Raw genomic sequence first — 16,814 nt, 5'->3', positions numbered from 1 at the left:
GAAGAAGATAATTCTAATTTTGTAATTCTGGACAGCTGCAGGCATGGGACACCCATCTAACTGATGGAACTTCAAGCCTGCCGTCCCTCACCCTCGCTTCGAAATATGCAGTAGGGGTGTCAGGTGGCAGTCGGTGCCATGATCTCACAGCTGAACAGATAGCCCTGTACGTTTGGGACAGTAGTGAGGTACATGTCCTACCAAGCACCAACTTGTGGTAAAAGCGAGGTAGGAGACAGTGGGAAAGGAGAAACAGTCTTTGCTGGGGCTTGAGAGGAGCTTTCCTCAAAGAAGCGATCCCAGCTTCTAGGATAGAAGGGACAGAAGACCTTCCCTTTGGGGGTGAACATGATACCGCAGTATCTCCACTCTTCCAGGATGGTCAAAGAATGCAACGGATTCCCGTGCAGAGAAAACTATAGTCACGACCAGAGGGGACAGGAGCTAAAGAGCAGGTCTTCTCTATATTAATAGAAAGGCCTCGAATAGAGAAAAAGTCAACTGCCCGGTCAAGGAGTTCCTGTAAGCATACCTTAGTAGAGACTACAAGAATAAGATCATCTGCAAAGGCCATAGCATTAAAGGAAGAAGTGCCTAGAGAGTAACCTATATGGCTAGGAAGAGCATGAAGAAACTCATCTATGATGAAGTTAAAGAAAAGGGGAGATAGAGGATCACCCTGGCGAACATGCTGCACTGCGGGAATAGAAGTTGCACAGGATCCTGTAGTGATAGTGATGGAGCTCAATAACATAAGAAAGAAAGGGTTCTGGACATCCAGCAATAGACAGCGCTCAAAGGAGAGCAGGAAGGGAGATGCTATCAAAGGCCTTTTGGAGGTCCAAAGATGTCATGTATAGAGGCTTAAGGCAGCGTCGGGAATCAGAGAGAATAGAAGGAAGAAGATATATGGTCTTCAGCTGTCCGAAGGGACAAAAGCTCTCTGTCTATAATCATGCTGTATGTGTTGCTGTTTAACTAAGATTTTATGATAAAATATAAGTAACACAGGGGAGATGGTAATAGCTCTAAAGTCTGATGCATGGCTTGAAGTTTCTTTCTTCGGAACGAAGATAGTTCTTGAAGTGCGTAGGTATGGTGGTATTGCTTTACTGGAAAGGAGAATGTCCAATAAGTCTTGAAGAATCTTCAGTGGCACTTTTCAAAGCCTAGACGCAGGAAAGTCATCAGGTCCGGAGGCAGAAAAATTGGATGGAAGTCCTGCTTTGATCTTCTGGATGGAGACAGGCTGGTATATTTGAAGGGCAGGAATGGACCTCAATATCATAGGATGGTCATCATCGGGGAAGTGTCAAGGTGGAACAGAAAAGACTGTACTCCAGAATCTAACATAATCATAATGTAAGTCTGATAGCGGTAGAGAGGAAGTGCCATTAAGAATGGTTTTGGCACATTGCCCTCTATTCTTTTTATAGAGGGCCTGTGTAACTGCATAGGCCCTCTTCCTCTGCTTCCTATTTGACAAAGTCATTGTAGAATGAAATGTAGGCTGATGTTGATGAGGCATCAAGTGTTCAGAGAATTCAATATGGAGGTAGCCATTTAACTGATCTGTGATAACCATTCCCAGAAGGTGAGTTCTGGATGAGAGATTTAAGAATTTGATGGTTATATTCTGGAAGAGGAGGATCATCTAGAGATGATGTCAGTCTGAGAATCAAAGCCTCTTCTTCAACAGCAGGATGGTGGCTGAAAGATGGAGAGGCAGGGACAGGAGATAAAGAGATATTACCTCTGGCGGATGGGCTGCCAATTCTTGAACTAAGGCTTTGTAACTGGCTTTCTGTCTATGACACTTAATGGCAACACCTTAAATAAAGCCTCGTTGATATTCTTTATCCCTCGAGCCGTCAAATCGATCTCATGAGCAGCGAGAACCTTTTCTGCTTTGGCAGTACAATGTGTTTTGACGCACTCAGTTCTTATTGTAGCATTGGCTTCGGCTGGATGTTTCGAGGTGCTATCTATGCCAAGGCCGACTGCGGTGGAGAATGCACGACTGCAAACCTGACATACAAAGTGTCTGAGATTTGGAACTCCTTGACCACTGGAACAAGCATGATGAAAACTTGAAGAAATGGGTTGATGACTGTCCTTTCTTTTAGCTTTGTTCCTGAGGACGCCACTGGGACGGGTGGCAGGATCACCTCCAAACAAGAAACAGACATCTAGAATTACACTCAACGAGTTTCCTGGCTCCAGCCTATAAGAGTCAGAGCCTTCATCTGATGAGTTATTGCAAGTGAGGAAACTTAACCCTGGAAGGGAGGAATAGCGTAGCAGGCCAGTAAGTCACCCAAATGTGTCCAGGAATCATCCCTAGGAGGCCACTTACTGTCGCACTTGCCACAGTAGGCGGCCTTGCAGACTCAGATCCCCCATATACCACTTTTTTGATATCTGTCAGTCAGCCATCCTTTTATCCATGCTAATATTGTATAACCCAAACCCATTTTCTCCAATTTATTCTATAGTCTTCCATGCTGTATTCTGTCAAAAGCCTTAGCAAAATCCATAAGTATCATGGTTTATCCATTCCCCCTTGTCTAGTTCAGTGGTGACATTGTTATAGAATGTGAGCAAGTTGTTAAAATATGAACTTCCCGTAAACCCATGTTGTTCATTGCAAAGTAGAGATTCACTGTTAACCCATTTCTAAATGCAGACCCTAACCAATTTTTCCAAAATCTTCACTACCTCTCCTGAGATACTAATTCGTCGATAGTTGGATACATTGGTCTTTGCACCGCCCTTGTGCAATGGAATTACCATACATTCCTTCCATTCCTGCAGAATCTTCCATGTTCTGAGACTCGTATTAAACATCCTGGTCAAAGGAATGGCCGGAACAGCTGAATACTCGTTTAGCACACGTGCTGATATTCCATCGGTACCTATTACTGAATTCTTATTCAATTTGTGCAACAGCTCTAATACCTTGGCCTCACACATGTTGCTTTCACCAGGTTGATAGCTTTTAACGAATGGGCACTCATTAACTGAACAACCTCCTTCATCTGTAACCCTCACACCATCTGGATTTAGAAGAGTTATTCTTTCATATTCATTCTTTCTTTTACTTGCAGCATATAGATAGAGTTCTTGTGGGTTGTCTTTAGCACGCAGAGCCAGTTACTATTCATACTCAGACTTTGCTTTCCATACAACAGTTGTGACTATTCTAGCCTGCTGCTTATAACGTTCATAACAGATGTCATCCATAAACAAACGGTATTCCTTCAACATCGTCCTTGTCTTCAGTTGTGACATTGCTATTATGAGCCTTGATCCCTTTTATGGTAGTTTTTCCTTCATTAAAGCTTACCCATCAAAAGGATAGATTAGAGTTTACATTACAAAGATTGGCTGAAAAGAGGGGCGTGATGAAAACTTTTTGCTTGGAAAGTGGTGAACTGAGTGGAATGGTTGCCAGAGAGAGAGAGAGCTTTGGGGGGGGGGGCAGTTAATGAAGTAAAGCAAAGATTGTGAATCCTTAGCATTTGGTTATAGAACCCTCCACAGAAAGCTGAAATAATAATTTTGTATATTAGCAATCCAGTTAAGATTTAAATTAAGCCACTTCTTATTTGCTTTTATTTTTCTATTGTAGCACTTCATATCATCATGACCATCACCTATTCAAAAGGATTTTCTTTGAAAATGAGATAAAAGTAGAGAGTATACAGAATGAATGTATAAAGGTGATTCTTTATCTGTCATCTGTTTGCCTTATATGAACACAATCTATGTCAACCATACATCATAAGAAATCTTTATGGTTCTGATAGCATTGTAAGCCACTTGACTTTAAAAATATACTTCCCGAAATAACATTCCTCTGATACTTGTACAGCATTAATAAGAAATGGGGCCCAATGATGTGATTCTGCAGATTCGATCATAGTTCAAAGATTTCATATGCTTAACTAAATGAAACTATTCTCTGTATTAGAAAATCAAGGAAAAGGAGTTTTAGTTCATCGTATGAAATCTGTGTAGTCTGCCCAGAGTTCGCTAGGGAATAATACTGGCAACACGAATGTATCCATTTAGAAAAGTCTTCTGAGAAGATTTGTTATAAGATCAGGAAAATCAAAGAAATGGGACTTGATTCATCAGGCAGAACAGATGAAATCTGTCACATAGGTGAATGAATAAGCAATGAAAAACATAGAAATATAAACTGGAAAACTTAGTGTGAAAATAGAAAATTCTATTTATTCTAAATCTAGCAACATTGTCAGAGGAGTATATTTAGTTCAGTTCATATTTATATCAAAATGCATCTGACTGCTTCAGATATCCTATGTTCCAAAAGAATTAACTTTAAATTGGAAGTGCTTAACAGATGTTATAAATTCATTCTATATCTTAGTTTTCAGAGATATATTAGATGATATTTATTGGTATAGTAGTCCCAAAATAATTTTAAATTCTATCTTAGAAAAGGGAAAGATAAAGCAGATTTGAACTAAACATCATAGATCTCTGAAATATGTTTGTGTATAGTTTTAAAATCTTTCATTATTGATAGTTGATAGTAGGTTCCCTCCCTCAATGAGTCTTTGGAGATGCCATATAATAATAATAATATTAAGAAAATTATAATATTTTCTGTTTTAAATCTTTCAGGACCTAGCCTATCTGCATTAGGAATAAATAACCAAACAAATATGTCTGTAACAAATGGTGAAAAGAAAATAGAACAGAAATCTTCAGCACAATCTACATCTTCAGGAAGAAAAGTAAGTGCAACTCAGTTGAGTGATTTAAGATGGGGAGGTTGCTGTCCTCTCAGATACTTTCATATTTTTTGATTTATTACAACTTTAAAAAATGAATTCTTTAATCACCCCCATATTTAAACACTTTAAACACTCCAATATTATTAGATCTTATATTTTTGTCTTCTAGAGCACTTCTAACTGCATCAATCCACCTTGATTGTTATCTACCTCTGGGTCTTTTTACCAGTATCTGGGAATTAAAAACACCTTAGCGATCACTTAAGGATCAGAGTTAGATAAATATAAGAGACTTCCACATAATCTGTAAAGACTGCAAAAAGCTGACTAGGGCTTCTAACCTAATGTCCAATCCTCACCATCACGTGGTGTGCCCTGTTAGTAAGTAGCCGTTACTGGATACTGAAAGAATTTTTTTTATGTTGAGCCCATACACAAGAAGTTTGTTAATCAACCTATGGTACGTTAGTACCGTGTATGGGTTGTCCGCTAGGAAAGAAAAAACTTGTTTACATTTAATTTAAAAGCCTGTATATTGTATTCCTTTGGCAATACATCAGGTGGAAGACTGCTTCACAATACAGCAGTAGCATGGATGAAGGAAGAGGAAAAGAAAATTGTTCTGTGGGTTTCAAAGTGTAGTGGAAAGAGATGTTGGGCAGCAGCTGCACGTGTTCCAATGGACTTAGTACTGAGTGGGGAAATGATGAGCAAACATTAGGAGTCATGTATATAACTAATATTTTAGTTTAATGCTGTTTAAATCTAATGTATGTATTAAAAACTATTATTTTGATTATTAAATAACAAGGCTTGTTCATGAAATTAGTTTTCGTAAATGAAACTTTTTTTGATGATATATATTACAAATCGGGAATTCTTTCTTTCTGTGAGTGATGGATTTAACATCAGATGTTTAATATTGTTAAGTTGTGAATGAAACTATGTTGTGTAATTTATTTTTTTTTATATTTCACATTTAACATTGCTTATTATGTATTAATCATGATTTGTATAAAAATTAATTATTATTCCTTAATTTAGGATTACTATTTAAATATTTATTCTAAACTTAACCTACTATTAATTTATTAAGTAATAATATGTGCAGAATTTATAATAACTAAAATATATATATGATGTAATGAAAAGTATTATTATAATTAATTCTATACGTAATGAAAAAGCTGATTAAGTAGCTTAAATATTCTGTTTATTCTTATTTGTGAAAATTTAACGTTATGTAATCACTCATGTATTAGTAGAGCATTGTATTACATTAGCGAAATGTTTGCGTTCATTTGTTGTCATGGAGACGCATGAAATAAACAAGCACGAGTCGAATAGAGCGTGACCTTCGGACTGAAAGGAGAGGAAAAGATATAGAAGATTTTTAATTAGAGAGAAGAGAGGAAGTTTTTGCGGAGCGGGAAGGAAGGTAGGATACAAGCAAAGGAAGTGGAAGAAAATTATGAGTTCTCTAGGGCAGAAATTCATGAGAATAGTGTTTAGAAGTGAGCCAAAACATAGTGAATCATATACTTAGCTGCAAGTGAAGTCAGCTGTGTTGTATAGGAAAATTAATGCCGTATCCGGATAAATAAAGAACTGGACATTCATTGGAAAATTCTGATTAGTTCCAGTTAGTCTAGGATTACGTCTTAATTCTATGTTGCCCTGAGAAGAATTATATTGAAATTAACTAGTTTGAGAAAAGTAAACAAGGAAGGATATCAATGCCTTATTGATGTGTTTTTTTTGAGTAGTGAAGTGCAATTAACAGTAGTTCAGTTAAATCATTGGAGAATTTTTATTAATGTGTTCTGCTAACGTAAATAAGTTAATTCATAAGTGTGCTCACAATTAATTGATGTATTGAAGATTGTATCTGGTAAGAGTAGTCATATTTGTTTGTTTATTCTAACATTAACATATCTTCGAAGTTCAAAGTCCGAAATAAGATTGCTTGGAATATTGTCTACCTTGATTAGTGCTTCCTGTGAATTTAAACATTAAGTACAGCTGATGGATATGTGGAGACTGATTAAATAAGAAGTTTCATTTTATTAACTTGTGATTTTGAAGCTGTGAATTGTATGTGAAAGTTTAGAACATTGAATTGGCATGAGTGACTTAGCAAGATGTATTAAGTTAATTGTATTGTTTCATTTTAAAGCAGAATTCTTGTATTTGTTATATATATCATATATTAAATGTTTTATTTTGTTAATCTAAATATTGTGTTTGCCCGAATTCCTTTTTATTGCACCGTTCATAAATATTCGAATCTTGCAGGAACCCCAAGTGGAATAGTAAATAATTCGGCCTAAATAAATGAGGAGACTGCTAACTTAATTAAGAATTGATCCTACTATTTTATATAGACTAATCTAAAAATAGGGTGGCGCAGTATAATCATAAATTTCCCTACTTTTGGATTGGTGATCAATTTGCAATTAGTTGTTATATTGATAAGAGTGACTTGAACCAAGATGGCGGATTTAGAACACAACATAAAAATAGAACGTCACGACAATATGTATATTGCTTTTTCTATTCTTTAATGTTACAAGGTAAAGAGTATTCATTTTGGTAAATTATGGAGACTACAACCTTGTTAGGAATAATTACTTTAATTTCCCGATGTTCAACCTTCATGTTAAGGTCATCATCTGCAATATATATATATATGCCTCATTGAGTGTGTGTGTGTGTGTCATTGGAGCATGCGCACACTCATCTCATCTCATTTTCCTACTGTGTTTTAGGCACAATGGCCTGTCACTGCATACGTACACTATTTACCAATAATTGTCCAGAGACTTTAGCAATTTACAGTTGATACCAGCAGGCAAACCCTAATAACAGGTATGTCCACCTTTGACTTTGATTTAGACCTCAATCGCTGCTCCAATTCATCCCACTGGTGTTCGATGGGGTTGAGGTCAGGACTCTGCAAGCCTGGACAGTCATTTAACACTCATCTCTTCATACCATAACAGTTTCACTTTGTTCTTAGTTTGTTTCCAGAAATTAAAGAAAAGTCTAGCTTTCCTTTAATCTTATTTTTGAAATTAGAAATCCTGAAACTTAGTGCAAAATTTGAAACCTTGATTTGTCAGAGATAATCTTTGATACAGAAATTTTTTGGAAATGAAATCAATAAAGTATATTTTATAAAAGTAATAATGACTGTTGACAGACATTCAGTGTAACGTTTACATTTTCATTCACCGCCACTATATAAAATCATGATAATGCATTCAAATCAAATTAATGCAAGTGCAGTAAACTGATTGAATTGAAATTAAATACACACACAAACATAGATTTTTCTTTCTTTCTAAGGATTTGCATTATAAGAAAGATCTGTTTAGTTTTGTAGATCTGGAAAAGGCATGTGACAAAAAGAAGTGACATTTCTCTGTTTTCTTTATTTTGGTAAGTCAACAGTTACAATTTTAAGATGGCTGGATGTAAAATCATGTTGAGAAATGGATGCACATTATCTCCACTTCATCATCTATATGGATCATATTATGCAGGAAAGTTGCTTTAGTCACATGGTATCAGAGTTGGAGATATTCAATTCAGCTCTTTACTTTATGCAGATGGCACCGTACTCTTAACACGTTCGCTGCGAACTACGAGTATACTCGTAGTTGGTATATGAGCCTCACAAGCCAACTATGAATATACTCTTATGTCGACTCATACTGACCTTGAAGAAGTGAAATTGCTTGGCGTGCGGTACCAAACTATGCCCGAAGAGCATGGCAGCGAACTATGAGCCTCACAAGCCAACTGCCAATATACTCGTATAGCGACTCGTACTGACCTTGAAGAAGTGAAAGTGCTTGACGTGCGGTAACAAATTATGTGTGAGGAGTGGCAGCGGACGTGTTAAATAAATTCAGTACAGGTCTGCATGGTTTCTTAATTTGCTATAAAAATCAGCAATAAAAAGACAGAGACTGTGAATATTAGCTGCATGAAGAGGAAATTCGTAGAACAAGTAAAACTTTTTCAAATATTTAGGCACAATTTTTACAAATGTACATGGAGTAAGAGAGATGACTCAAAACACTAAAGTAGCTATTTACAACAAAGTGTTCAAAGCAATTTTAACTTATGGATCTTGGAGCCGGATTAGAAGTAAAACATTGACAACTACTGAAGCCTGTAAATATGAAAGTTCTGAGAAAAATTAGGGAGGTGAAAAAGATTGCATTAATCTCAGAATCATATTAAAGATGAAGATATTAGAAAGACATCTCACATTGTTAGCATTCAGGAATCCATTAAAAAAAATTAATCTCAGGGTATGGACACTTGAACAGAATAGAAAAGAAAAGATAGCAAAATAGGTGTTTGATTTTAGGAAAATGACTCATAGGAAGACCAAGATCTAGATGGATTGTGCAGTAAGAAGTGCCGTAGATGTCCAAAAAGATCATCATCGTCAAATTCCTGACGTGCACTCAAGGGGTGTACAGAATATTATGATAGTACTATGTGAAGAATTCACATCATTACTAACTTCCTATCAACAATTTTCCTCTAAATCAATCTATTATCTGTCATGATTCCAACATTATCAGATCTTATATTTCCGTCTTCTATGTCACTTTTTACTCTATCAATCCACCTATATCTTGGTCTTCCTCTGAATCTTTTCTTTTTTTTTTTTGTGTGTGTGCCAACCTGGAAGAGAACACTTGTTTTGCTAATTTTTCCTCTCCTATTCTGTTTAAGTGACCATAACCACCTGAGATTAGCTCTGCGAACATATTCCTGGATGCTAACAATGTCAAGTTCTTTCCTAATATCCTCGTTTTTAATATGGTATTGCCATTGATGCCATCTGTACACACCCCCTAATCTTTCTCAGGACTCTCATATCTGTGGTCTCTAATCTTTGGTCAAGTGTTTTATTTCTAACCTAGCTCTCAGATCCATAAGTTAAAATTGGTTTGAACACTGTCTTATATATATAGCTAATTTAGTGTTTTGACTAATTTCTTACTTATTCCATATAAATTTATTCAGTTGACTTCCTACCATACCAGCTTTGTTGTTTCTGTTGTCTATTTCCATATTTAATTTATCATCTTTACTAAAAATTGTGCCAAAAATATTGATGATGGATTCACATCTCTCATTTTCACAGAGCAACTTTTTATTAATTAAAAAAAAAAAAAAACGTCATAATATGACATTTTCCTTGCAACTTCTAGATTACTAGTGCACAGAGAGAGTTCTGATTGTCATGATTCCATTTGTTTTATTGCATGTTTGTTGTTGATAATGTAAGATGATATAATTATAAAAGTGAAATATCATCACTAAAAAAATCAATCAAATCTGCTTCATGAAAATTATGCAGATTTCTGAAGAACAGTTTGAGAAACACTATTCTTAAGGCATCTGCATCATTTTCATGCCCATCCTGTAATCAACCACCTGTTCTCCTCTGCTCCTTTCCTCCTTAGATTAGTTCTGTTCATCCATTCTGGGATGCTACCAATTTCAAGTTCCTCTCTAATATCATCATTTTCAATATGATTCTGCCATTCATGCCATCTGTTGACTTTCCTAATTTTTCTCATAACTCATATGTTTGGTTTATTTTCTTTGATCATCTATTTTATTTCTAACAAAATTTTCAGATCCATAAGTTAAAATTGGTTTGTTCATTGCCTTTTATACAACTAATTTATTTCTTATTCCATATAAATTTTTTCACTGTACTCCCTAGCATGCCAATATCATGTGAGTAGTATGTGAGAAATCACTAAGACTATACAGTGTTTTGCTGTCCCCCATTGGGTATTGTATATATATATCTACTTATTCCTGAATTGTGTCATTAAACAACTTTACCTTAGCTATCACTCCTGAGATATTGCAGGTTATCATATAAGTATTTACTTATTGTCTAATTCAGTAAAATAGAGCTATCAAAACAAGAGGCTTCATAAGAACTTCCTTCTTGTTTAATAAGCAATGCTGCCATTACCAAAATTTATGAAAATCAAAATGCTTTAAAAGGTTTTTTAAATTTTAGTTAACAAACAGCAATGTGGCTTATTAAAGAAATCGATGTTCTTTAAGAATTATTACAATGGAATAAGGAAACAGAACTGAAAAGGATAACGATCTATAGTGTCATCTGTCTACCAAAATTCTCAAAAATTCATTCTTAAAAAAAATACACCCAATAAGTGTGTTTACATCTTCTTCTGAAATCGGTAAAAGATAGAACTCCGTAGTGAAACCAAGAGTTTATATCATTCCAACACTCCCTTGCTTATTCTAGAAAAATTTTGGCTGTATTTTAGTGAAATCAGACCAGTCCCTAAACATCAGGAACCCAAGTAAAGAAAGAAATCTCATAATCTCATATGTGTCCAGAATGAATGCTTGTAAATGAACAATCATAACTAAACATGGTATCTCTTCTGGTTATAATATTATTTTAGATTAATCCTCATTCAGTTTAACATGTGCCTATGCAGTGTTTTTTTGTAAAACAATAGGTACTGGTACTCATTTTTTGCTAACAGCAAAAAAATTAAAAGGATGTGAAGAGAAAGCTAAAAAAAAAATTCTGAAATATATAAAAACGTTTTATACAGCAAATTCCTTAACAGTAGACATAGTGAAAATGAAATGTAAATTTCATTAAATAACTAAGCTTATTTACATACTAGGTAAAGCTGTAAAAAAAAAAATTAAAAAAATACTGAACTGTATGTCACATGTCATAGTTAACAAAGTGTCACGACACCATTGCATACACTCCCAAAAAAAAAAAGTACTGGACCTATGTAACAGAAAAGCAAATCATATACCATATCTGAAAATTAACAACTTAAAGTTATATGATATTTGGTTTGTTGTATTAAAATTGCATTAAAAACCGACAGTATTTTTTTCCAGTCTTAACAGTAATAAACCGTGGAATTGCATGTATTTACTGTACTAGTGTACAATGTGATATGCACTCTCCTTCCCCCTCATTGCTATAACGTTAGTTATAAATATTACTAAAAGAAATATTATTATTATTATTACTACTACGGGCTACTCCAGGAGTCCTTAGACTCATCGAGGGAGGCCCTAAACATCATGTTCACACAACTGTTCAACATTCTCACAGTATCTATCATACCTTGCCTTGAACTCGCTCACTGTCATAGCACCCACAACAGACTCTGGCAACTTATTCCACTCATTTACCACTCTAAAAGTAAAGAACCCAGCTCTAACACCCCTGCTAACCATGCTCTTGCCCAGCTTCCGTGGGTGTCCCCTAGTTCTCCCACCACCAGTCCTGATCTCAAAAATATCATCTGAATTAATCCTATAGAATCCTTTTAGCAATTTGAATGTCTCAATCATATCTCCCCTTTTCTGCCTATCAACTAGTTTCTGCAACCCACAAATCTTCAACCTGTTCTCATATGGTTCATTCCATAGACCTGCTATCATCTTAGTCACTTGCCTCTGGATCCTCTCCACCTCCTCCCCATCAAGAAGGAACCGAGGTGACCAAATCTGGGCACAGTAGTCGAGATGAGGTCTTATCAAGGCTCGGTACAGAGGTACAATAACTTGCTTGTCTCTGCTCGTCAAGGTATTTTTCAACAACCAAGTGAGTTGATGAGCTGATTTAGCTACTTTCGCAATGTGCCCCCTAAACTTCATCTCCCTATCCACCAACACTCCCAAGTCCCTGGCCTCATCAATCTCTTGGAGTACAGTTCCACCAATGTGGTATACTGCTGCTAATCTTTTCACTCTGAAATGCATAACCTTACATTTTGTCACATTAAATTGACATCCATTCTCCTTAGCCCAGAACTCCAATCTATCCAAGTCATCCTGCAAGATTTTGACATCTACATTCACTATCGCCCTACCCAACTTTGCATCATCAGCAAACAAATGAACCTAGATCCTTCCCTATATCGTTAATGAACAGATTAAACAGCAGTGGTCCAAGAACAGAACCCTGTGGCACACCACTAGTCACAGGCCGTCTTTTGGACTCTACTCCTGAATAAACTACTCTTTGATATCTCTCCATCAACCACCCATCTATCCATCTCACCAACCCTATATCCATTCCCATATGTTGTAGTTTACGGATTAGAATTCCATGTGGTATCCTGTTAATCGCCTTTGCCAGGTCCAGCAGTGTCACTGTAAACCCATTTCCCTTATCCAGTTCAGCCGTCACCTTGTTATAAAACTTGAGCAAGTTACTGAGGCATGATCTACCCTTCACAAAGCCATGCTGTCCTCTGTACAGTATCTCATTTTCATCAATCCATTCCTGTATTTTTCCCTTGACTACTTTCTCCAAGACCTTGACAACGACTCCTGATATGCTGATCGGTCGGTAATTTACAACCATAGTCTTGGATCCTCCTTTATGCAGTGAAACTATTTCCCCTCTTTCCACGCCTTCGGGACTAAGCCAGACCTGAGACTTAGATTAAACAACATGGTCAAGGGCACTGATAATTCCTTAGCCGCTTCATGCAAGAGCCGTGCCGGTATATCATCCAATCCCACAGATGTATTCACATTAAGGTTCTGTAATAGACTATTCACCTCCACTTCATTCATCACAATTCCCGTATAAACTAATGGTTCCTTCATTTTTTCAACGTCACCACCTGGATGATATACTTTTGCAAAGTGCGCGCTCAGTAACTCCACTATATCGACTGGTTCAGTGAACTCTTTACCATCATCATTCCTTAAAATCATTTTGCCATGTACAGTTTTTTTCTTGCTTGCAGCATATTGAAAGAACTGTTTGGGATTCTCTTTTGCTTGCATAGCTAGTTTCCTTTCATAATCGGCTTTTGCTGTTTTTACCACCCTCGTTACCCTTCTGGCCCGCACTTCATATACTTGGTAATTTTTATTTGAGGAAGTCAGTAATAAATATTGACAAAATATACAGCTTGTTTATACCATGTAACGTATATATGTCTATATGATTACATGTAATTCACCACAAAATTTTTTTTAATTTAAATGTGATGTACTTTAGCAACAGCAGCAGCAGCAACAACAACAACAGCAACAGCAGCAGCAGCAACAACAACAACAACAACAACAAGCAGAATCAAAGCTCAAAAATTATGGGTCCTGGTCAAGCTTAGCTCAGTCTGCAGCTAACAGTCCAAGTACCAGTTCTAATCCTGCTCTCAAGTCTGCTGCCATGGATAGCTTCCAGCAGTTTAAAAAACAAGCCAGAGAAAAAATGGACAGGGTAAGTTTGTTGCTGTTTTTTAAATTACAGACGTTTACAGTTCTTAATTTTTTTTTCATATGGAAATAGTACTTTTTATTATTATTATTATTATTCGTGACACCTCCAAGGAGTCCGAAGACTCATCGTGGGAGGACACCTACTGTACAACTGTCCCCACCACTACACCGAACCTCTACTACCAATCATCTCCATCAACACCATTACTAGTATTTTTTTGTCTGTAAATTGCGTGTGTTCTGAAGTTTTATTTTTTTTTAAACATATTTTTCAAAAAGGCAAACTTCTTTAATGATTGTATTTTAACCCTGCGTTAGTAAGGTGGGGTGTCACAGACCCCAAACATATAGAAAGAAATAACTGTGACCTGCCACCTTACTAAAGATGGGTTAAGTACTGTTATTAATACAATATTACAGAACTTCAGTGAAAACTTGAGCTTGCTTTGGCAAGCATAATTTTTTTTTTTAACATCCTGTTTAATCTAGTTGACTTCAAGCATAGATTGGGTTTTATTTTATGTATGTTTTTCCTTTAATGTAAATTTAATGCATTTTTTGTAGATTTAAGAAATCTGACTTCCAGATTGGAGAAAATAAAAAAAAAAAAATTAATGCCTGTTCAAAATTAATTTGTTGACTATTTAGACTTACATGCTGGTTTGAACTCACTACAAGGTTTAATAGAATAAATACAGCACAAATAAATAATTAAATACACATTTAATCAATCCTGTATTTTGTTTCAGTCACTGAGACGTTATCAGAGAAACAGTATTAAAATTGCACAAAACAATAAGTGGAAAATATTAGGATGAAAGACTAATGTCCTATGATGGGCACTCTCTACTGGTGCTCTTAGGACGTAGGCCTAAGAATTAATGTTTCTCAAATATTGGGAAGTTTAGATTAGAATTAAGATTAGGTTGTTGTTTTTTTAAATCTGCTGCTGATTCTAAAAAATTTCTTTCAAATTTGTATTTGTTCTGGTGAAACATAGTAATTTTCTTCCATTTGATTCTGTGCAAGGTTTCCAAGGCATGGTCAGCCAGACCTGACTGACCATACTTATGGCAGCAGGTGTATTTTTTATGTTCTTCAGGTGTTTACAGGGTTCCTTGTTCTTCCAACTTATCATATTATGGGATGTGGGTGACGTGCAAACATCCACCTAGAAGAATATAAGAAATACATCTGCCACCATAAGTAGGGTCAATCAAGTCTAGCTGACCATGCCTTGGATACCTTACATAGAATCAAATTGGAGAACACCACTATATTTCATCACAATAAATACAAATTTGAAAGATTTTTTTTTTATAATCGGCAACAGGTTTTAAAAATTAAAAACCAACCTAATCTTAATAAATATGGTTGTATTAATAAACTCATACAGACCAATAGGTTCTCCAATTTAGAATGCAGCTGGTGTTCCTGCCTATTTTCATAGCCTCTGTCTTTTTATTACTGATTTTTATACCAGATTTGTTATTAGTTAAGGAATTCTGCAGACTTCTATCATATTTGTCTAGGAGTACAAAGTCATCTGTATAAAGTAGAGAATTGAGTCAAATATCTCCAATTTTAATATCTGGCCTAAAGCCAGTTTCCTTCATTATGTGAATCATATAGATGATTAATAGTGGACATAATATACACTCTTGTCTCACACTTGATTTTACATCAAACCATCTTCCTCTTTTTCTTTCATATCTAAATGTAGACTTAAATATAGACTGTGTGTTGTCCTATTGTAGTCTAATTAATTATTATTATATTAATAATTGTAGTCTTTTGAACAGTTTTTTTTTTTTCCCACTTGGTATCTTCACATATGCCTTATCCAGAATTTAAATACAGGTCCTTATTATATTATCAGATTTCTAAACTCTTTGTCTTGTCTTAAAGATAGAAAAAATAAAAGAATAAGAAGTGAGGTATTATTGATGATTTCAGAAGATTTGGGCCCCCCCCCTCCATGTGGAAATTGAAAGTGGTTTTGGTAATGGCTTCAAAGCTATTTGGTGTGAGGTTGAGGTAAGCACAAATGTTAGATGTTTAGTGTGCGACAGGCCAGTAGGAGATAATTCTGAAATGTTTAGACATGACACCAGTGAGTAACAGAGGGTGATAGTAATTGGGTGACTATAACTATGGAAGCAGGAAATAACCTGTGTAAGGAGATTGAATTCCTTGGGCTACTTAGAGACAACTACATTATGCAGCATGTAGGCAAAGCAACAAATGGGACACGAATGTTGGCTTTAATATTATCTCATACATTGATAATAGTAGATGTTACCACACTGCTACCAACTGAGGAGATGGAGCATGTGATTTTGACATGAGTGATTTATTTGGATTTTGCTAAAACATTTCATGAAGTACCACATAATATACTACTGTTGAAATTGAGCAGGATGGTGATGGATCATCAGTTGTCAGCTTGGTTTTGGTTTCAGGGAATGGTTGACAGGTAGGAGCCAGCAAATTGCATATGGGGATGCAGTGTGCCAAAAAAAAGAAAGGCAATGAGTTGGATACCACAGAGGTCTGTTCTAGGACCGCAGGGTGTAAGAGGAGATATTCACATTAGCTGATGATGCTAAATTAGGAAGAGCAATGTCAGCAAGTTCTGAGAGGATGATGTTGCAAGAGGATTTGAATAGGTTGGTGCTTTGGATTGAAGAAAGAGAATGTCATTTCAGTGTTGCTAATTGTAAAGTTATGCACTTTGGTCAGGAAAAGAGGAATTAG

The 16,814-nt window shown here is 35.8% G+C and overlaps 1 protein-coding gene across 9 annotated transcripts in view; it reads left to right on the top strand.

Moving 5' to 3' along the window:
• The window catches only part of LOC150103963 (bromodomain-containing protein 2-like), a 539,719-nt gene that overhangs the window by 411,086 nt on the left and 111,819 nt on the right, over positions 1-16,814 (top strand). For all 9 annotated transcript variants that reach the window (XR_016548723.1, XM_090397216.1, XM_090397208.1 and 6 more), the window contains 2 exons: positions 4,654-4,766; positions 13,837-14,058. Coding sequence is in view for 8 of the 9 variants with exons in the window: in XM_090397216.1 (XP_090253342.1) it covers positions 4,654-4,766; positions 13,837-14,058 (335 nt within the window). In the remaining variant the exon portion in view is untranslated. The remainder of the gene's footprint in view (positions 1-4,653; positions 4,767-13,836; positions 14,059-16,814) is intronic.

The sequence above is a fragment of the Typopeltis vanoorti genome, chromosome 8 (genome assembly GCF_054136105.1).
Source record: "Typopeltis vanoorti isolate ZY-2024b chromosome 8, IOZ_Tvanoo_1.0, whole genome shotgun sequence".
NCBI classification, from domain to species: Eukaryota; Metazoa; Arthropoda; class Arachnida; order Uropygi; family Thelyphonidae; genus Typopeltis; species Typopeltis vanoorti.
Note: the sequence above shows the minus strand (reverse complement) of the source record. Positions and strands in the feature narration are given on the sequence as shown.